The sequence below is a fragment of the Homalodisca vitripennis genome, chromosome 4, assembly GCF_021130785.1.
Source record: "Homalodisca vitripennis isolate AUS2020 chromosome 4, UT_GWSS_2.1, whole genome shotgun sequence".
Classification (NCBI taxonomy): domain Eukaryota; kingdom Metazoa; phylum Arthropoda; class Insecta; order Hemiptera; family Cicadellidae; genus Homalodisca; species Homalodisca vitripennis.
In genome coordinates, this window is record NC_060210.1 from 46,587,184 (window position 1) to 46,610,138 (window position 22,955).

The 22,955-nt window shown below is 30.8% G+C and overlaps 1 protein-coding gene across 1 annotated transcript; it reads left to right on the top strand.

The window, feature by feature from the left end:
- The first annotated feature begins 218 nt into the window (after positions 1-218).
- LOC124359282 (transmembrane protein 182) lies at positions 219-18,149 on the top strand. The gene is made up of 4 exons (XM_046811898.1): positions 219-458; positions 5,098-5,372; positions 8,536-8,691; positions 10,322-18,149. Exons 2-4 carry the CDS (start codon positions 5,099-5,101, stop codon positions 10,558-10,560), a joined length of 669 nt encoding a protein of 222 aa, XP_046667854.1. The 5' UTR covers positions 219-458; position 5,098; the 3' UTR covers positions 10,561-18,149.
- The last annotated feature ends 4,806 nt before the right edge of the window (positions 18,150-22,955 follow it).

A 22,955-nucleotide genomic window follows, 5' to 3' on the forward strand; every position in this document is an offset into this window, starting at 1 on the left:
ATATTTCACCATTGGTTTTATTCTTTACGATTTTCACCAAGTAAGTAAATAAAGAGTTTCTAACTTAGTTTTACAATTATTTAGTATATGAATTTGAGTACACTAAAATATATTTGTGCAGCGCGGCAACAGTGTTAGTTCCAACTTTCTCCGTTTAAGTTCACCGTTTCTAGTCCTCTCTCGTTTCGTTTCTCCAATCTCAATCTTCATCAGTCGAGTCACTTCTCATGGAAGTAGACGGTGGAACAACGGAGTAAAGTGAAACAAATGGGCGTTCCCGTTCCATTTCATTATTTCATTTTGTTTTTACTTTGGAAACGTAAACAAGAGTGTTAAAAGTGTTTATACAGTTATTTTATTAAAAAAATATTACATTTAGTCTAATTTATGATCACACACAATAGTAAATAATACTGAAATCAAGTTTTCCTATTCTGTTTTATTTGAAGATATTTCAGGTAAATATGTGATATAGCATAGACGAAGTTGATTGTTTATTGTTGAACTAGTTTTCTTTATAGAAATTATTTTATACGTTAGAACTGAGAATATACAATTTTAGTTCTAACAAAGTCGATTTAAGTATTAATCCAACTAATAAAAAGACGTGTAAATAGTTCTATTTTTATTTGATACACTATTAACCTATTTGTTACTTTTCTGAAATGACTAAGTACTGTACTAGACTTATCTAGATGTTGATTCAAAACTATAGATTTCTATTCAGAAGAAAGTTATTGTAGCTTGCATAAAACCAGTTCTTAATTAGTTTTAAAATTATTTGACTGTGTTAATAATCTGATATTTTGCTTTCTGTCCTTTGGATGGACATGAATATCGATGATTCCATATTCGATAAATCATGATTCGGTTGAGTTGAGGCCTGTTGATCCATTTAATATACTGCAGCCTGATAACAATATTTAACAAACATATAGAACAGAAAATAAGAAATTTATAGAACTATTTATATGATTTCTTCCTGTGTAGCAATGATTAACTGCTATCAAGACTTGGTTGAAAGCATGGTACTGTGGTACTATCTGAAGGCCACTATTTTTTAACAGTTTTTCTTACCGGAGGTCTAAAAAACTACATTATTTGAAAGAACAGACTTTATTTGACTTACTGTGAAAATTATGTCACAACAAATGTTCGTATTTTCTGCTTCCCACAAGGAAGCAATGTCCGTGAGGAGGCTACTCTGTCATTCACGATCGCACACATGATCTGAGCATGAATTTAGTATTATCTTAAGGTATATTTGTCTTTTTTTGCCAGTAGTGCAGGGTGGCGCCAAGGTACGTATAACTAATGTCAAATCACATTGGACAATTTGGCACGTGATCTGAGGTCCGGAAAGTACCAATAAAAAATGTCCCTGGCCATCAGTGAAGGCTTTTGTTGTGCCACCCTACACTTCAGGCAAAAAAAAGAAAAGCATCCCTCGAGATAGTACCTAAATTCAAGCTAAGATCATGTGAGCGCTCAGTTAGTCAAAGTCATAATAACTTATAATTTTCACAGTAAATCAAATAGTCTGTTCTTGATAGTAATGTAATTTTTTAGGTCCCAGGTAAGAAAAACTGTTCCAAAAATGGTGGCCTCTAATAATACCAAAACACTGAAAAAGCATCATCTCCAGAAAACCGTACCTTTTTACTTTTCAAATGCTTAAAGAGATGATCTACTGGTCGGCTAGTATTCCACTTTTAAAACTCCATTTCATGCCTCTCCGCAAGCTTTTGACTGTCTTGAGTATTAGCACCAGTTGCTAGATTTAAAAAAACATTCACTACGAAAGACAGTAAAATGCACAAAACCACATTAACTCAACTATGCCTTTCATATGTCTGTGAATATATTGTTTAGGCTACATAATGGGTTTTTCAGAACAGGACCAATTTCTTGAAGCCAAGAAACACATGTTTTATCATATTCTAAAGCAATTTCTATAATGTGAATGTTGAGTTTAGCTCCAGTTCACCTTTCTCTTATGTGCAGCATCTGAATTCTGATGCTGTCATAGACTTAGGTTCGTAATGTGAAGGTGTACTGGAGCTTCTCAACATTTGCATTGAATGATCCCTTCCAATAGCTGAAATTCATTAAGTTTTCCTAAGATCACTGTCATTTTGAATTCAAAGGAGTCACTTATTAAAAAAATTCAATATTAAGTTTATTATCTAAAAAAAGTGTCAATTGTTGATAAAGATAAGTTAGTTATTGTTAAAAATCAATTAATTAGTGTTGGCTGGTTATATTAATGGTTATAATTAAGTAATTCCTTTTGTTAATATCAATATAAAAAACCAGGTCTACTTATCACGTTATAAACATTAAAGAATTTTTAAGTAGCCTATGTAAATATCATATAAATATCTTTAAACCATTTCAGTTATTCTGTTCCTGCCCTGCATAGTGAATATTTTCATTGACCGCTTTATTTAATTATCATGGACAGAGAAAGTAGATTGGAATCCGAGAATTCAGATCAAATAGTTTTCTTAACATTGTTTCTGATAGTTGACGGTTTAGTCTAATAATGTTATGTAATCTTTGATTACGTCTCAGTGTATGAGAAAGTCAATGGTAAACAATAAACTAGTTATTGTAATAGCTACCATGTTTTATATAATGATTAAATATGTTTTAAAATGCTAAGTTTTATTATTACTGTGATAGTAATTTTGTAATATTTGTATTTTTTTTAATATTCCATTATTAATATACGCAAGTTACTAATATACTTAACACTCTCTATTCTATAAATATTCTATTAAGAATTAAGTTTTGATTTTAAATTTTGGGCAAGTGTTTATGCATATTTTAATATTATATTTCTTAATTTTATAATGAAATCACTGTGTTTACTTTTTACCAAAATGTGTGATTCAATGATGGCTTTAACAACTTAAGTAAATGATATAAGTTGAATAACCAGCAACATTTAGAATGCAGATTGATCATTCTTATATGTTATGAAAGGTTCTGAGAATTGAAATGTTTCTATTATAAAGCCTCGCAATCGTGCATCACTAAAACCACTTAACAATATTCTTTTAGTAGTTGGGGGCCTAGACTATACAAACTACCCACAGCAAATGTTTAGGCTTTACAAACCATATATTGCACAAAAGTTAGTAACATAGGTATGAGAAATATAGGTTTTATTCTACAAATATTCAAACAATCTAGAATACTGCTAAGAAATTGGGATTATGGGTAACTATATTATGACGGGTAGACATAAGATGAAGAGATAACAGAGTTATCAACAATAATATGTGGCAAATAATTGGGGAATTTTAGCAGGTCAACTGAATTTGAGATTAAGTTAATTTACTTTTACTTAGTTAATTTAGTTTTTTAGTTAATAAGAGCTTTTTTTATCCTGTCCTGGTTTGGTTAATGTTATTTCCTTATTTATTTCAGTCCTGTTTGCCATTTTGTATATTTGTTGCTCATCTTGTTTGATTAAAATTTGTTGATATATCATTGATTATATTGTGTTGTGTAGCCTAGTTTGATTTGAAAAAGAAGCAGTTTTCTTTGTTGTTCAGTTATTGATATTTGAAATTTATGGTTGTTTGTGTAACAACAGCCCCAATTCCTTTTGAAGATTGCAGAATGAGAGAACTCCCCATCTATTACAATTTTGGTTAAAGGTGTGTTTATAATGTTTTGTAGCATTCAGGCTTTTGTAATCTGACCCTGTAGAAATTTTATATGTTACACATATGCACATGGAAATGCCATTTCTGTTATAAGCATCCAACATACATACCTATTACCAAGTGTTAATCTAAAAAATAAAACTACAACTAGAAGCCCAATAATAGATCATCTTTTTTTCAAGATTCAAAAATTAAAAGAAATAGGTATATTGCTTTCAATTAAAAAAAAGAAAAAAGCCTTATATTCTATATTCTTTTCCAAATTCAGTAAATACCAATATAACAGTATATTTTAGATCAACATGTTTTGGTTTGAAGGAAATCTAGCAGTGTTGAGGCAGTAATCTAATTAGCCCTGGTGTTGTGGCCCTGGGAACTTCCTTAATTGGTATGCTATTAATTCAGGCTATCTGCAAGTCTTCACATTAAAAATCTTGAAAAAAAATACTCAAAATAAATAAACTATATTGTTATATATAGCATTGATTTGAAAATAAATGCTCTATTATTTAAGAGATAACTGCCAATGAGGTATTTTTCTTCTAACTTATTTTTTCAAGTAAAGAATGGTAAGTGACATAAAGTTTTTGATAACATTTTAATTTTCAACACATATAAGGAGTAAAATAAGATTCGTAACAAAATCCAAAATAGCGAAAATATATATATTGGTAGCACACATTGTAATAGACCCACGGTACTTCTGCTGTAATTAAATGGAGATTTGGCAATTTTGGGGTCAGTTTTAGTTAACTACCAACTGCCACCAGTAGGACTAAAATTTGTGCAATGGAAATGTCCTGGACTAATTTGACCACAAAGTCTTGGTAGCTTAGAACGATAGTCAGGGCATTCTTCAAACCTGTTCAAAACTTCTTGCAAATACAGCATCTCCATAAAACGCCAGGCTCCATACTCCCCTAATATAGCACCATGTGATTTCAGTTAAAAGGAAATGAACTGAAATCCCCCTAAAGGATTCTGATTTGAGACCAGAAAGCTGTGTTTAGACCATCGTGACACACTTTAATTTTACCTTACTTATTACGAGTTGTTGGAATAGCAATTCTGCTTAGTATGAGAGATACTGCAGGTTCAGACATTTGGTTCATGCACTCGGTGGAGTGGCCGGTGGTACGAAGCTATCATTATTTCTGAATGCCTCTTAAGGTCAAATCCCGCCTAGTGGGTGCTGAAATCCACTTGAAGTCCCATGAGCAATGGGTCAAAAAAATGTGTTGACTATTGTGTAAAATTAAAAAAAATTCCAATTCGATTCCTGGCTGAGTAGCAAACTATTTCATAATGCATAATATGATGGACGCAAATGTGTTCACACAGCTACAAACATGTTAGGTAGTTCAAAGTATATTATGTGTTATAATAAAGCTCAAATACTGATGTCGTGTCTTTCTTGCAGGATGAAGAGGAGAAGTTTAGCAGGTAATGTTGGCGTGGGAATATTTGCTCTTGCATTCGTTTCAATATTTGTTGCATTCTTCTCTGCATCATGGTTGGTGAGTGATGACCGCATCACAGGAGCCAAATTACAAAGACTAGGACTATGGACTCACTGCTTTAGGTCCTTACCTGATCCACAAGATGAATACCAGCGAAGATTTTTTGTTGGTTGTCGTTGGATATTTGACCCTTTCACTACTGGGTATGACCAAATCAGAGGTTACCTTATGCCATGTAAGTATGTGTTATAGTGATACAATGTATTATCTGTATTAATTTGAAATATCAATTGACAGGAAGGTAATACCACACCCAGATTTACACAGTGTGCTCTATTCTCTCTTTCTTTCCCTGTTCTTCCTCTGTTTTCCCCTCCTCCTGTTATAATGGATTACCTCCTCTCTCTCTCCTCCTCACCGTCTTTTTCGTATATGGGAGCAGGCCTTGGCCTTCTTCAGAATACTCCCAATGTATATCCAGTGTATTGTCGGAACAACTAAATAATGGTGAATAATCTTCTCCTTTCTGGGGTTTTATCTGTAACCACCTAGTCATTGGTACCATGCACTCCCAACAAGCTGAAAGCGGTGAGTAAAAATTGTCAGAATCTGACTGAGGAACCATTGGCATATTCTCACTTCTGTGACTGCTAGGCTGTTTTAGGGATGTTCAGGGAGGTTTAACTTTTGGATCAAGGCCAGAGGAAGGCAATGGGGCAATTAGCTCCCAAGAACTGGTAAACTTAAAAACAAAACTTTACATGATATTCATTTATTTAGATTTTTAATCTTGAGATACAGACAATTGTAGTTAAGCAATTGATTGTTTGGTAGTTTGTAGTTTCTAGTTGGAAACAAATTTTATATAAGAAAATTGATGTCTAAGGAAAGGAAAATGAAAGACGGACAGAGGGAAAGGATGCTATGAAAGGAAACAGGTGAATTAGGTTGCTAAAGGACATTTCTTTGCCTCTATGAGCTGTCTGGAAAAATTGATTCTGAGGCTAAGAGAAGGAAGATGACAAGGGTTGAGAGGAGTTAGTGGTTGTAGAGGACAAGAGACATTGGAGGAAGCCCTCCTGAGAAAAATTGATAAAGTTTCTCTCTCTTAGGGTGGATTAAATAAACTATAACATTGTTTTTAAGTCATGTATAGAGTAATATATCCATTCTTCCATAATGTCTTGTGCAATGTCTTCTTCTCTTTATTCTAATTATTTTGATCATATGTAGGCTAAATAACATGATTAATTAGTATTAAATTCTTGTAACTCGGGCTGGATGATGGTGAAATTCAATAATCTTTCTGTCTTATTTCCTCATCATCGTGTCCAAAAATGGTAAACCCGAATGGTTTTTTAACTTCTGTGGTAACTTGATGTTTGAATATATGGCATGTATAGCTGTTTAGTAGAATTCATCTAACCTCTCTTAAATGTGCGACTAAACTGCTCATACACCATCTATGTAAAGAATCCGTAATAATCAAAGGGCTTCTTCTGCAGTCTTTCCAGTGTGATCCCTTCAGTGTTCTGTGTATATGTTGTCACTATAGGTGACCTCAGTGTAAATGTCAGTTACCCTCACAAATCTAAACTAAGAAGTATATGTTAAACTAAGGGTAGGGTCCAATAAGCGGACCCGGTTTTTTATATCGAAAAATATAATCATCGATACCTAATATTCGATACCTAATATTCGCATATCGAATCATAGACTATCAATCGATATAAAAGTAATAACAATCATATGTTTTAAATTAAAATGTGAATTTAATGATGTAACAAATAATAAATGAACATAACCAAAATCAGGGACACTCATAACTTTAACTAAATGAAACAGAACGAGAACAATCAAACAGCAAAACCAAAAATAATTAAGAAATGATAACAAACATTGGGAATAGAAAATAAATTAGAACAAAAAAATAATTAGAATAGGAAACGGAAATTTGTCAAACTATCTACATGTCTTCGCCTGGGTAGCAATTTTTTACAGCTTTTAAGAAATGGTTGAATGCGTCCTCTTCAGAAAACCGTACCTCTCTTCTATATAAATATTCACAGAGGTGATCTGCGAGAAGGTCGGCTGGGATACCACTTCTTAGACTACGTTTTACGGCTCTCCACGAACTTTCAACTGTCTGAGTGTTGGCACCAGTTGCTGGGTTTAAAAAGTTTTCACTGTGGTTGACAGTAAAATGGACAAAACCACAATCACTTAATCCAAAATATGCTTTCCACATATCTGTAACTATGGTTGTTCCAGGCTGCACGTGTTTTAGTACGAGAGGAATGAAAGTTTTTGCATCTCGTTTGTTTTCAGGACAAATCTCTATCCTATATATACCCCCACGTTTTTGTCCTTCCGGTATAGTTTCTATTAAACCTAGAATCCAGGTTCCTTCTACCAACCTCCCTTGGTTATTTTTACGTTTACCAATTTTACTCTCATCAATTTCCACCACCACTCCAGGACCTCCAAGCTTTTCTTCCCTATTAAACTTATCATCTATCCAAACAAAACACACTTCCCTGCAAAACGACAGCCAGTCAGATATCGTACTTCTAGTTGGACTGTGTAAATCAGAACTACACTCAAGAATTAAAAAAATCGTAATTTGTCTGATTTCTGGAAAATAAGTACATTAAAGTCACAATATTGCGCAGTCCGAACTTTGACCCTTCAAAAAAACTATTCTTCAGTGCGTTTTTACTAAAGTTGTGTCCACCATTACCTTCTTTTTTGCATCTAAAGACGACCATGTTAGCTCCTCTGACAGTTATATTTCTTACCTTTCCACAAATATCACATAATGGATTCTTAGGCACTAACCCAACATTCTGAAGCCATAAAAAACATGTTTTATCGTCTTTTAAAGCAATTTTGTGAAGCTTCCTAAGATTGACAGCCATTTTTAATACACAATGTTACTTATGTGAAATTTAAAATATTACCTTAATTGTATTATTTGAAAGTGTTTACAGCTGTTCATATAGATTATTTAAGTTAATTGTTAAAAATAATTAATCAGTATCGATTGATTATATCGATGGTTATGATTAAGTAATATCGTTTGCCAATTTCGATATAAAAAACCGGGTCCGCTTATTGGACCCTACCCTAAACTAAAACATTGCGCTTTAAGACATTCTAAAAACATTAAAAAATATAATTTTACAAAATATGTTTAAAGAAATTATTTGGAAAATAAATATAAATTTTTAAGTAATTATAACTACATTTATAGTCTTTTTCAACTAATCAACAACTTTCATTTAGTGTAATGCACATTTGCAAGACCACAATGGAATAAGATAAACTGTCAGATTGTAATAACTATTAGTTGTAATTTTGTGCATTGTTTGTTACTAATTATTGTAATCTGTTTTCAGGGTTTATAATATGGACACAGTTCTTTTTTACTTTGGCATTCCTAGGAATTCTTGCCAGTTTTATTCTTGTGCTTCTGTTCTTTTTGTGTTTTGGTCCTGACCAGACTCGATTCGTTCAACTTATCACATTGATTGGAGGGATTCTGCTGGGTGTTGGTGAGTAGACTTTGTATTCACTCTGTATTATGATAGTTAATGCAAATATCACATTATAAAGATGATTGAAGTAAAATAACTACACTTGTCAAGATTGACAACTATAAAACTATTGATATATTTTGTAGAACAATACAAGTCACAATTATAGATTAACCACGTGAAGTCTGGAGCTTTTTGAGGCTAGAAATTCCCAAAGACTGAGAGCTCTTTAACACCTAAAAGATATCGTACTCAAACAACATTTAGTGACTGATTTCTTTTTTACATGTTAAACACTTCCAGATATTAGGAACTTCCAGAGGCTGAGGACTCCCAAAGACCTAAGATCTATGGCATATTTCATTATTGAGATGTGCTGTGGAAAGATAGATATACAGACAACCATACACCACTGGTCACCCTATCCCTATCTACTATGTATTAATGAACTATATAAGTAGGTAAATACATACGTACATATCATAAATAGGAAAAGTTCAAGTAAACATGCATGAGAGCTCACATTATCTGAACTTGAATGCAGGTACTGTTTGTCAAATCTCAGATAACGTACCAGATCGTTCAATCAGTGATACACTTACATGAAAATCAATTTAGTGAACTGAAATGTCAACGTATCATGTAGCAAGATATCTATATTAAGAAATATTTCATATTTAGACTTCAAATTTTGCATGACTTCAAAACATTATTTCTACAAGAATGACTTCTGTGATATTCTTTTTTGTATGATTGGCTGTCTATCTGTCTGCAGGACATCTCGAAAATAAAGTGAGCTATAAATTTGAAATTTTGCATGCAACATCAGCAGAGCATGTTACCACACCAACACATGGTGTAGTGTATTGCTCCTACCTTGTTATATTTAAAGTTAAAACGGGGCAGTGAGTCAAATTTTAACATTCTGTTTTCTAGATCGAAACTGCAATATTGATTGGATCAAGAAAATATTCAGGATCATTATATATTTCATTATCAATTATTATTTAAAATGTAAAGTGTAATTAATATTCATTTTGATTTTCGTTTCATGGAATTGTGATGATCCTCAACCTATAGTTGTAAGGCCAGACCGGAATATAGGTCTTAATAAGCCAATTCGATAATACTTTATTTTAATTCAACATAACATTTCATCAGTGATTTAATTGTAATATGACAGTATAAATATATTGCAGTCAGTCATATTAGGTTAAGTAATGTAGGAGGAGAAGATATAATTTAGTATAACATATGAACTACTGTATAAGTCTGGTTGCACTAGTAAGTCTGGTAATTTTCCATGCACAGAATAGGTGCACAAGGAATAGAAATGGCCAGGAATGTATATATATATATATATATATATATATATATATATATATACATTAAATTGTATAAATGGCAATAGCCTTATTTAATTTCAATAAACACTGAATCGCAAAAAGTACTTGCTCCGCCGGGAGTCTATTGGTAGCACATTCACCCGGCAAGTGAGAAATCCGGGTTCGACTCCCGGCGGAGCAAGTACTTTTTGCGATTCAGTGTTTATTGAAATTATATATATATATATATATATATATATATATATAAATAAAATTTGTTGCTTGTTTGTCTGCCATTATATAATTTTTTGTATCCTTTGCAGGTGTGTGTGGAGGACTGGCTGTTATCGTATTTGTGTTGTTTGCCAACAGAAGCAACTGGATGCCTGGTCATTCAAACAACTTTTTCGGGTGGTCGTTTGCTCTAGCAGTGGCTGGTGTAATTGAAGCATTAATTGCTGGGACTTTATTTATGGTTGAGGCAAACATTCAAAAAAAGAAAAGAACCTATATGAAGGAATCTCAAACTAGATTTGAGATGGAACAGGAGACCAAAGCTTAAGATCTTCAAGACTTTCTTTGTAAAAGACTGGGCCTTGTCTTTCTGTAGGTCTTCATTTCTAGAAAGTCATTGTGTCATACAGTGCAATTTGACTTTTTATACAAATTTTTAAATCCTTCTTAAGTTTATGTGCACAAGCAACAAGTACCTAGATTTTTAGAAGGGATATATACACAAACATTTTTTTATATACTAATTTTTAAAATTAAATACAAAACTAGGTTTTATAAAGAAAATAAAATATTAATCTTTAGTTTTCTCTAATTAATAGTGTGAGAAATGAAGCATTAACAATTTAAAGCAAACATGTTTTTGTAACTTTATATACCTGTTACAGATTGATTGATTGATAACATGATGTAAAAACTAACTTGCCAAATCTTCCAATAACAAAATAATAGTTTTACTAATGTTTGAAGTTGAATAAATATAATGAGTTATGTTATTACTGTATTGTTATAAAGTAGCATATACTAGTATGATAATCTTATGTACTGTGTTACAATTGTGTTAAGGGTTAAATATGATTGATATGATATGATGATATGACAAATGTAAATCATATTTAACCCTTTGAGTGCCGTGCTGATTTCCTGAAGTTGTATGCATAAAGTGCTAGGCGGTATTCTAAAATAATTTAAACCTGAGTGTTTAGAGAAAGTGGGAGTAATTTTATTTTGTTACAACCATCACAGGATCATGTACGTTAATAATTAGTAATATTTGATAATGCAAGTCCTAAAAGAGGGAATAAGAAACTGTCTATCGAAATAAAGAATTTAAAGTTAAATAGGCTATATGGCAATTAAAAAAAATTTGCATTCTAGTCATGATACTTTTAGTAACAGCTGGTTTTTACTAATCAATAAGCTTGTTTTTAATTTTTGCTTTATAGTCTTACCAAATTTGATCTAAGCAGAACGAACATAAAGAATTCATAAGAAAACTAACATGAACACAATGTATGGTGTTAAAATAGTAATATTCGCCACTTTTACTTATTTTGTGTTTAGAGGTTTTTCATCTTCATCATAATAGCTTAAAACTCATTTAATTTTTGAAGAATTGCTTAAGTTATTGATATATACGATTGATGTAACGGTTATGTGAATTACATAGTTGTATATGTATTGAAATCTAGGTTTTTTCACAACCAACTTAGGCTCTCATTGTGATAAAATACAATATTAAAAGACATATGTCAAAATGTTAATGGTTTTAAAAAGTAAATATTTAAGTTTTAATAATGTTTAAACAATAAAAGCTTATCATTTCAATGTATACAACACCGGCACTAGAATTTACTATGTACAAAAACAAACTTGATTATAAATATTTGCATAAATTATATGATAATGATTTATCTGATTATCAGGGTTATTGACTATTCCAAACTTTGAATTTACAGGCAACATTTTACCTATTTTCCACCAACGTCAATGAATTCTCCATAATTTATTTATTATTAATCTTTTTATGTGAGTTAGTTTGTTAATGTAGCCTACTACTAGCAGTATGAATATACAATTTGTACGAAAGTAAAGCACCATAAACATGTTTTTCAATATAGTGTTCATGTAATGTTCTACTATATTAATAATTTTAAATATTATAGGTTAAGTTAATAATCTAGATCATTATACCATTTGCAATAAAGAATTTACAAATCTATTAGCTTTCAAAGCAGCTAAAGCTCTAAGCATATTTAGAGCTGTAAATATGAATGGGACTTTCCAAATGTAATCTATGACAATTTTAAGATTAGCTCAGTTTAAACTACACAATAATTTTGTTTTTGAGAGTAATTATAGTTTTTTCAATACTAATGATTTAATAACCAAAATACAATTCTTGATGCCAAGGTACTTTTTTAAGTTAACAGATGAGAGATCGCACTCACTTTCAGAACACAAAGGATCATGTGATGGCATATTACAAACATTTTATACACATATATATATATATATATATATATACATTTATTAAAAAAAAAAAACAAGTACTGTAAAGGTGGACGTAAAATTTATGTTCGCATATTAGGAAATTATTATATGTACATTTTTAAGCTTTTAAATAAAATATTTGTTATATTTAAAAAGAAAATTTGTCCTAAAAAAACATGTTACACAGAACTTGAATTATCAAGTAAGTGATTGTATTTGTAATTTTAAATTCTTGTCAGAGGGATATTACTGAACTGGGTGCAGAGAACTAAAGAGTATAATTATTAAAAAAAGTGGGCTAAAATCCAACGGATATCAGAGTTGTGTGAAGAAATGAGAAGAGATAAGACAAGCACCCAAGTTGCTAATAGTGTAATCACAAAAAGATTACCAAATTCTGTAAAATGCGGCAAACATCTGTGGTGCGACCTTTCACCACAGAAATATGAGAAAATATATCTGCAACATGGTTCTCTGTGTAAATACTTTTGAAAGAAGCAGTAATTTTTTTAAAGTGTTGATTCAGATATTATTTGCAATCAAAAATTAGTAATTGATAACATAATTGTTAACATTTAATATAATACAAATGATACATAATAGTAAAAATAGGACGAAAAACATATCCATGTCATAGATTATCATCATAGATGTCCCATAAAAATATAAATTTATATGAACTAGTTTATTTGTTAGTCGTATCAATATTATTATGTTTGTTGTAAAAAAAATCATTTAAAAGAATGTTCACATCATCAAGATCTGTTTATATATAATAAGTTTACATTAATGTTGATCTGAGATCATTCCGTCCGTATTGTTATTAATAGTGTTTTGTGCCTAGCAAGAAATAGATTGTTTTTCATTTTACATTCCAGTTCAAGACTGGTTTTAAAAACATTCTGTACATACAGAGCCAGTACTAATGATTTTTTGCCTTATTTATCAAAAATACATTTATGAATTTTTATTGAGTTATAGAGTTAACTCAATATTTTGTATGTGCTACTTAATATAAAATGAACATAACTCATGACAATCATATTATGGTGAAGGTTGGACTTGTCATAAGGATGTTTAGGTAAATGGGCGTAGTTTGAAATATGTCATATTTTGCCTATCATCTAGAAAAGTAGTCAAAGTGAAGTCTATGATTTAGGACAGTGGGTTTTTAAACTTTCCCCTCCCCAAATTTTACCAATACATATTTTGTAGTTTTTGTTTCATATGGAAGGAAATTAGATTAAATGCATAAAATGTGTTTTAAAGTGAGTATTTCTTCACATTTTCCAAGGAAAGATCCCTAAACCCTTAATTCTATGGTGTGTATTCCATAATCTGCAGATTCTCCAGTTGTGATGCCTCTCCAAACTTCACGTTAAATCCACATGCGAGTCTATGAGCGTTATAATGATCATCAGCTTATGTGTACCCAAGTACAGTGCACATTTGAATAGTGTTCTGTCTTTTTTAAAGTTCTTCATATTTGGTTGGACGAAACATGCTGCATGCAAGGTTAAAAACATTTTCTGAGTGGGCATGGCTGTCTAAAGTGTCGTTAAAAGTTCATAATAGTGAGTGGAACTCAAGTCCAGGATCTACTGGTCTTTCTTGATTGAATAGTGTAAACTTACTAGTTTAGATTCTTGTTGCAGATATTGACTGCTACTATTTATATTTATCAGTCCTGATTTGTAACCAGAGTGGAAGTCTTTACTTTCTTCTACAAATGCTGTCTGCACTTTTCAGGCACTCATATCATTCACTTCACAATTAGTTGTACTCAACTTAAATCAGAAGTGTTATAATTTGTTCAAATTAATTAATTAAGGTTGTATGTAATAAACATGTTGGTTATTAATGTACATTTTGTAGAATTATAGTCCGTATGTAGGTGAATGACTGAGCCAAATTGTAACCCCAGTATAACTCTATTGTTAAAATTTTGTGCAGTCAGAAGTGTATTTGGATCAAATGTTAATCAATTATTTTTCTGCCTTTATTTAATAATGGTTTAACACTTGTGAAGGATACTATTCAACAATATGTTATCACAGTTTTATCTTTGGGCTTTGTATATCTCCACCACTAAGGATGATATGTCCCATTGGAAAGTATATGAAATTTAAAATAAAAACATTTGCTTAGACCAACTTAGTAACATTTTTAAAAGCAATGAATTACTGAAATATAGTACTCTAAACAAGTCAAAGATCATGTGTGCTAGCTCTGTGTATTTTGTATATATTATTTCACCAATGTCAAGTTTAAATCTGAATTTATTGTTGTTGTATATACTTAAACGCACAGCATTCCATTTATTTACTTTGCTTCAGCACTAAAAGTATAATAAGATGTACATTATAGACTAATATAGTGTTATTATTAATTCACCTAGAGTATTTTAGGATTATATTTTTAAACAATAGTACATGCCTTTTGCGTTGTGCATCCTATACTGTATCCGTCCATTTTTATATAAGATACATTATTTGTAAGGATTTTATTTTTATATTTTTATTGTATTTAACCATGAACAAATGTTTAATTATTGGGAGATCTTAATAAAACTTGTGTTTTAGTGGAACACCTTATAGTGATTTAAAAATATGAGTATTAAAAACAAGTATTTTTTACAACTGCTTTATTATTGTTATGATTGTCAAAATGAAATCCCTAGCTAAATTGGATTCATAATAGTCTGTTTTACTTAAACTTGCGAACATATTTGTCATCCATAGCAGAGTCAAACCTAATCCTGATTTCCAGTTCTGGTATTATGGTATTGTGCCAAGTTAGCATTTAAAAATTACTTATCTGATCAGGTAAGACCCTTAATAATTACCATGAAAGATTAAATTGAATTGTTTAAATTTCTATCATTATTATGTCATACAATTGGGAAAATAATACATTTGTAATTGAATTTCCTTGTAGAGGACTGTACTATTTCTAAATAATTGAAGATAAATAATCTATTACAATGTAATTAAATAGTATCTATTATTTATTATTTATTAAATACTATTCCCTTTAGTATCTCAAGTTTCAGTAATTTTCTTACAGAAATGAAAATTACACCCTGAATGTAACATTTTGATCTGCTAATCATGACAGCTATATTTGGTTTTTTTATGAAAAGGGACAGGATTTCTGCTCTGAACACAACATTGTATTTGAAAATGAAATAATGCAGTCATCCAAAATATATAAGAATACTCTCCCCCATTAATGCGAGTGAATTGTGATCTAAAAAACAGTTTAATATAAATGGTTCTAATGTTTCAATTGAATGCAATAAATGTCTATTATTTGGCAGTCATATCGGCAATGTTTAGTTGTCATATGTGTCATAAGGGGGGAGGGGGTGGTAAGAGTATCTAAATATCATTTAGCAAAATTCTGTAGTGCAGACCTACGTATAGTTAATAGTATTACTAGACCAGACTCTCAGATTGTGCTGTGAGTAGTTAGTTATTCCAGTGAAACTTCTGTGTTTAAATTTTCTTGACCGGTTAATTGTTATTAGATAGCCAAATGGATAATGTGTATATCACCGTAAGAGTGTATACTAATAAAATAAGTAACCTACAAAAATATTTGTTGCACAAATTATATAGTCTGTTTTACTTTTAAGTATATTATAATTTTGAGATAGACCAACAGTCTTGTAATGACAATCTGTAAAATAATAGTACATACCATTGAAAAGACATGCATTTTCATCTTTTTTTATTCTGTTGTAGTAATTAAACCTTACTTTTTATTACATTTTTAGAACATTGTGATGTAAGGAAAAATATATTGTTATTAACATAATGAAGTACATTGTTTAAAAAATCTCACCATGAACAATGCAGTTTTATTTAGAATTATTAAATTTAACGTGGTTTATTGTAAAATGTTCACCTTTTTATAGAAAAATGTATTCCTTAATAGTTTTCATACACACACTAAGGATTTTATTGATTGCCTCTCCATAAAAATTTGTATTAATTTTAAGTGACAAATACATTGAAGAATACAGTAACTCCTAATTTGTTTTGCTAAAAGAACAAATTTTAAATTTTTTTATAAAGGTCTCAAAACAAACCTATCATATTTGCATCGAACCATTTCACTAAGAAACACTGAACTTATACAGTTACAAAATGGACATCAGCTCAAGACAATGTTTTGCCTTTTACAGATCATTTTGGTACAACAAAAAGATTTAATGTACTGAATTTCATTTTAAATTTGTTCAAGAAAATAAATTTCTAAGGTTAAGTAAATGATATTAAGTTGTCATTTCACTTAAAGGTCATACAATTTGTTGATGTTCTACAGCTTGTTAGTGATGCCATTTCATATCCAGTGACTTACAAAGGCACATCTCGAGATTACATTTTTAAACCTAAGTAGGGGAGTGAACAATAAAGTGAATAAATCTTATCAGTAGACTCCTATTTTTTTGAAACAACAATTAATAATGGGACATTGTGGAGTAGTTTCAATCCATGTTTTGGTATTATCACAATGACAACTCACAATTAAATTAAAGTGAATTACTATGCAACTTTACTGATTATAATAAATTAATTACTTTCTCTATTTTTAATTTATATTCTACAGATGAAAAATGCACAATCTACTGAAAAAACTGTCAGGCTTAGAATTAAATTATGGAGACTAATACAAATACAATACTTTCAACCTTTTATGCATTGTTAAAATTATGAAATAGATTAATAATATACCTTCCTTGAAACTAGATGAAGTCAGCTTTAAAGTGTGATTTTAATAATTTCTAGGGCTTAATAAATGAATTACTTTTTACAACACAAATTTTATTAAATCAATTGTACATATTCATGTTTAATTGTAAACGTGATTTCTTATTATTGCAAAGTTATTTATGTTTTTATTTTACTTTAACTGCCTCTTCTACTGACACTAAAACTTAAAATGGACAATAAAAGGAATATAATTAGGCATAAATTACTTTTTAAAATAAACAAAATTGGTTTTAAAATTATGATAAACGTTTAAAAACATGCAATTGGATATGATCTAAAAACTTTGATTGTATTGGTCCAAGAATCGAGTATATAGACCAAGCTAATTTCGTTGATTTGAAGCACAGTAATGTAGGTGACCAACTGTGTGCAGTTGTCAGTAATAATACATTATGTTTTTGATAAATAATTAAAATACCTATAATGTTGTACCATAATGAGGTGTATTGAAAAATAAAGCCTGAGTTTTTACCAAAGCAAAGTGTACCAAACTGAAATTTTCTTTACCACATCTGTCCTAATTCTTAGTATGTAATTTTATGTATGGTTGACATACAGAAGTGGAGACCTAGGTATGTGATTATCCGTATTTTATCAAGTTGAGATTGAGTTTGTATTGACATGTATCAGTTATTGTGAAGTTATGAATATGTGTTTCACTGAACATAGTTTGTAATTTCTTCCATTATGTTTGTCCAAGAGGAGCACTAAGATTCTGTAGATAAGTAACAATTAATTGTGTACAAAATGAAATCCTGAAAAGGTAGTTAATGCTGCATTGTTAAGATAGTTTTGTTTTATGAATGCCAGCTGCAGCATCTTTTGTACTGGTAAGCATTGTTCAGTAATAAAAATATAAAGCTTGTTATTCTCTGCATGATTTATTTGCTCCCTCTAACAATACATTAAAGATTTGCTACAGTGATTAGTTGCCACATTTTAGTTTACTAGAAGTTATGCCCGTGAAAGTTAATTGTGCTGTTTCTTTGCTCTCTAACAATACATTAAGGATTTGCTACTGCGATTAGTTGTTGCTTTTTAGTATTAGTTAGTTTTTTGTTTATTTGCTCCCTCTAACAATACATTAAAGATTTACCAGTGATTAGTTACCACTTTTTAGTATGCTACAGTCAACTACAGCTTACTACACTTCCTGAATTTTGAAAATGTAGACAAGTACTAGAAGCTTGAGAGCTTGTCTTATCACTTGCTGGAAGTAGGGGCTGAACGTACATAGCGCTCAAAAAGGTAGAGTGAATGTTTCATTATTTTTGGTTAGCACTTTCATTTAGCATTGTTCTTTCTGACTGCTTCAAAGATAGTTTTCGGTGTCAAATCTGGCTATCTTGTGTTTTAGGTTATTTTGTAAGGTAGATGAGTACTCATCGAATTGCTGAAATCTAAAACAAAGTTTAAAATACTTGTTATTCCATAGAGAATATACTCACAATAAATGTAAATAAATTGAAAATAATAAACAATATTCGTTTATTGATACACAGAACAGTTGGTTACATTAGACATGCTCTTTTAATTAATACTTCACAATTTTAGGGATAAGTATGGGATTTTTCACTACTTTAAAAGACCAGTGGGGCGTAGCCTAAATGAATTTTCGAAATAAGAATAGGCCTTTATTCATTCCAGGGATTGTTAGAATGTTAATGTAAAATTTCAGTACAATCAGTGAATAGTTAACACGTGAAAGCAAAACAATCAAACAAAAGCACTTTCGCATTTATAATATTATTAGGGTTGATTTTATATGCTTTATCAAGTAAAGTAAAGTTTACTAATGAGATTGTCAATATGCCTGTGACCAGGAGAGGCTCTAAGAATGAATCCCAGAAACTTAACTTGGGGTTTTCTGTCCACTACAGGAGTTGCTGGGACTTCTTCGCATCTTCTCTAGAAAGCTTGCTGGTTTGTCTTCTCTAGGTTAACTTCAAGGTATTTAAGTCGCAGTATTCATAGACCATGTTAATGCTGTGTAACATTTAAAATAAAATTGCTATCATTGTGTCTTTACTTAAGAGTAAAGTGGTGTTATCAGCATACATCAAAGTTGTGCAGAGAGCCTGATTAGAAGATTGTTCCAGAGTTAGAGTATTATTTTCTAAGAGCTGTTGTCGAACTGTTAAAGACAAAAGTCCACTTAGAAAAACCTCGAATAAAGTTAATTTTGTGATCTTCAGGAGTAAATGCCAAATATTTGCAGACTTTGCTAAGTAATTTTAAAGTCAACAAGTATTCACTGATGGACTCTCCTGATTTCTGCTTACATAAAGCTAGCTGATACCTTGCAAATATTTCACTTGTAGGTTTGATGAATATACTAATCGATTGGTTGTGAAACGTGATTGATGAAATTCAGTTTATCCACGGATGTAACGCTTTCTTCCTTTGATGAGATCCTATTCACAAATGTCTCAAATGTTCTTAACCAGTATTTCCAAAGTTTAGAGCAAGAGGGTGAACTTGGGTCAGTGTCAAATTTGTCAGGTTTTATAAACTTAAACTTGTCAGTTCGAATTTAACAGACTATTTACCATTTAACAAATGAGATGATTGAATTGTAATGAAAAATAATACAGCTGAATGATAGAAAATAAAATAAGTTTTGACAAATCAATATTCACATGTGATGTAAACATATGGCAGTTCGTAAAAATAATTATTCACCACAGAGATCGTGTCCTAGGTCGTAAAAGGTTTGCATGGGTAGGGTACGATAAGTGGTCCCGGTTTTTATATCAAAGAATATGGTCATCGATACCTAATATTCGCATCTCAAATCCTAGACTATCAATCGATATAAAAGTACCTATAGTCCTCAATAACAAACATATGTTTTAAAATAAAATATGAATTTAATATTTACAGTGATCAAAAAAATTATTATAACCAAAATTAGGAAAACTGAAGACGACCATATTTACTCCTCTCACAGTTACAGTTGTTTCTTTCCCACAAATTTCACATAATGGGTTTTAATCTGTATGAGTCCAACATGTTAAAGCCACGAAAAAGCAACGTCGTGTAGTTTCTAAATTTGACTGCCATTTTTAATAATCAGAAAAATTATTGTACCCTACCCCTTTGCTTAAGTCTAGGAAAAGGGTTGTTAAAGATTCCCTTCTTCAAGGTTTTTAAGTACAAAGTTAGCAAAATTGATCAGAGCTGTAGTGGTAGATTTCCCTTCAATAAATCCGTGTTGCTTGTTTGTTACTGTTATAATGCTCACTGTGGTCCAAAAGTCTTTTTATTACTACTTTTTAGAAAACCTTAGAGAAGGTCGGTGGTATGATTGAAATTAGTCTGTAATTATTACTTCTTAATTTGTAAAAGGTGTAAGAAAATCACTGCAGTGCACTAAACATTTTGTGGAGATGTCTGTTGCTGCAGAAGTTTTAGGTTTGAGATTTTTTAATAATGTTGTGTACTACTGGGTTTGTATTTTGGAAAAAAAAATTTATGAAGTGGGTTGATTTAGGGATGTTGTTCAGTGTTCTCTCTGAGATGCTAGTGAAGAAATAATTCATGTGGTTAGCGAAATATGGGTTGTCTTCTTGCTTTCCCTTGATTTCTAGCTTCAACTTTTCTTATGCTGCATTTTTTCCATTCTGTCCTTATTTTTTAGTAGCCACAGGACTTTAGACTTATTTTCCGCATTATTTATGGAATTGGCTGAATCCTCATTTCTTCAGCCAAGGCCCTTTTCCCACTCAGCGTAAGGCACAGTCTTTTTTAGTAGTCAATTTTGTTTTGTTCATTGTTGAGTTGTTAATTTTTCTTCAGAATTTTGAGGTAGTTTTCTTTTTTATGGATGCCACTCTTGTCAGCAAAATGAATGAATGAAATGAAATGATGTTCTTCTGCCTTTTTTTTTTATAAATTGTTAAAACTTTTTGTTACCATTATATAATTTTAATATTATTTTTTTAATCAAAAGATAAAGTTATCTAACTTTTACTATAAATTTAAAGACATGTTATAAAACCTTTGTTAATTGTCTTTAGACAGAAGTAGACATCTCTTGTCTGTGATGTAAATTTTATTGATTGGGAAATAAGGCAAAATCATCTATGGAACAAAAAAATACTAAGGCTAGAGTAAATTACAATGACTATAAATATATACCTTTTGACATAAATCCTTGATCGTTGCAACAAGGTAGACCAAAATTGGGGTTGGAAATATTATTCACTCTGTCCAGCAATGGTCATACATGTGCAATGACTACAGTAAATTGTATGGTAAACAGTGGGTAACTACTAGTAGTGCAAATTTAAAAGACAATTTAGTCTAACATTTACTATACATTTTGTTGTCAACCTATCTTAGTTGTCTTTTGACAGAAGTAGGCTTCTCAGTTCTGTGTGTGACATACCTTGTATATCTATGTTCTTTATAAGAAATAAGGCTAAATCAACTATCGAACAAAATATACTAAGACAATGGCCATAAATATACACAATTAAACATATTTTCTTGGATGTGGCCAAAAAGCAAACTCAACATTGGCATCAGAAATATAATTTAATCAAACCAGAATTGTTCATACATGTGCGAAACCTATTAAATTGCGTGCAAAGCCCCGTGGTATTGTATATTCAAATATATTATTTTGCACATCGTTCTTGTATTAAGCATACTTTCTTAAAGTATAAATTCTATTAGGGTAAAATGTAACAAACGTGTAATGTATTGCATAATGTACATTTTATGCTCGAATAAACAATACTGATACTTAAATAGTGTATTTTTTTGTTGAAAGAGTTTTATGTGCAGATTATTTATATTACGGTTATTGACTAGTTGACCTGATTGATATTTTGTCTAAAGCTATTGGGCTATAAATAAATTATTCTTGTAGTGATTGAAGTTACATATTATACATATAATAGCACATACAATATTTAAACTGCTAAAATAAATATTTAATTATCTGAAAGTAGGTTTATAATCTTACTCTTTCTTACCACAATATGTTGGAATATTACAGCGCATCATATGAGTGGTGTGTTTCTTATATCGTGATCATTCTGGTGTTGTAAATCTACATAACAGACTTCTAAATTCTCTCTAACTATAATAATGAGGACTTCTTCAATTGTTGTTGTATATATTACTTGTTGCCCACAGGATTTTTATCAGCTTTAATTGAAATTTATGGATTATTAGATGGTGTGGGACCCATTGCAGTTTTGAACAATATAATTAATCAAGGAATTGTGTTGAAAGTCTGCAATTGTTCTATAACCGACCTTTTCAGTTAAACTATGTATTATTTGCAAAATGTAGATAAATTTGTGTGTTGAATTGCCCTTGAAATAATTTTGCAGGAATTTGAAATACATGTGAACTATTTTTGTAAATTGTCTCAAATTGCTTGTGCTTTGTGGTGATCTACTACATGATAATTTGGAATCAGTTGTGATATTTTGGATATTAGTAAGGAAATGTAATATGGAATCTATTCCTATTCCTGAAACCAATGTGAACCCTGGCTCTGGTGGTAAACCATATGGCATTAATTTTTCTTTGCTGTATATCAAGCACAACACAATCCAGGTGCTTTATTCTCGTATTTCATTGTCTTATAATGTGGAGAACTGAGTTCATACATCTAAGGCAATGGTAGGCCCTGTAGTCAGTTGAAACATTGACTTAA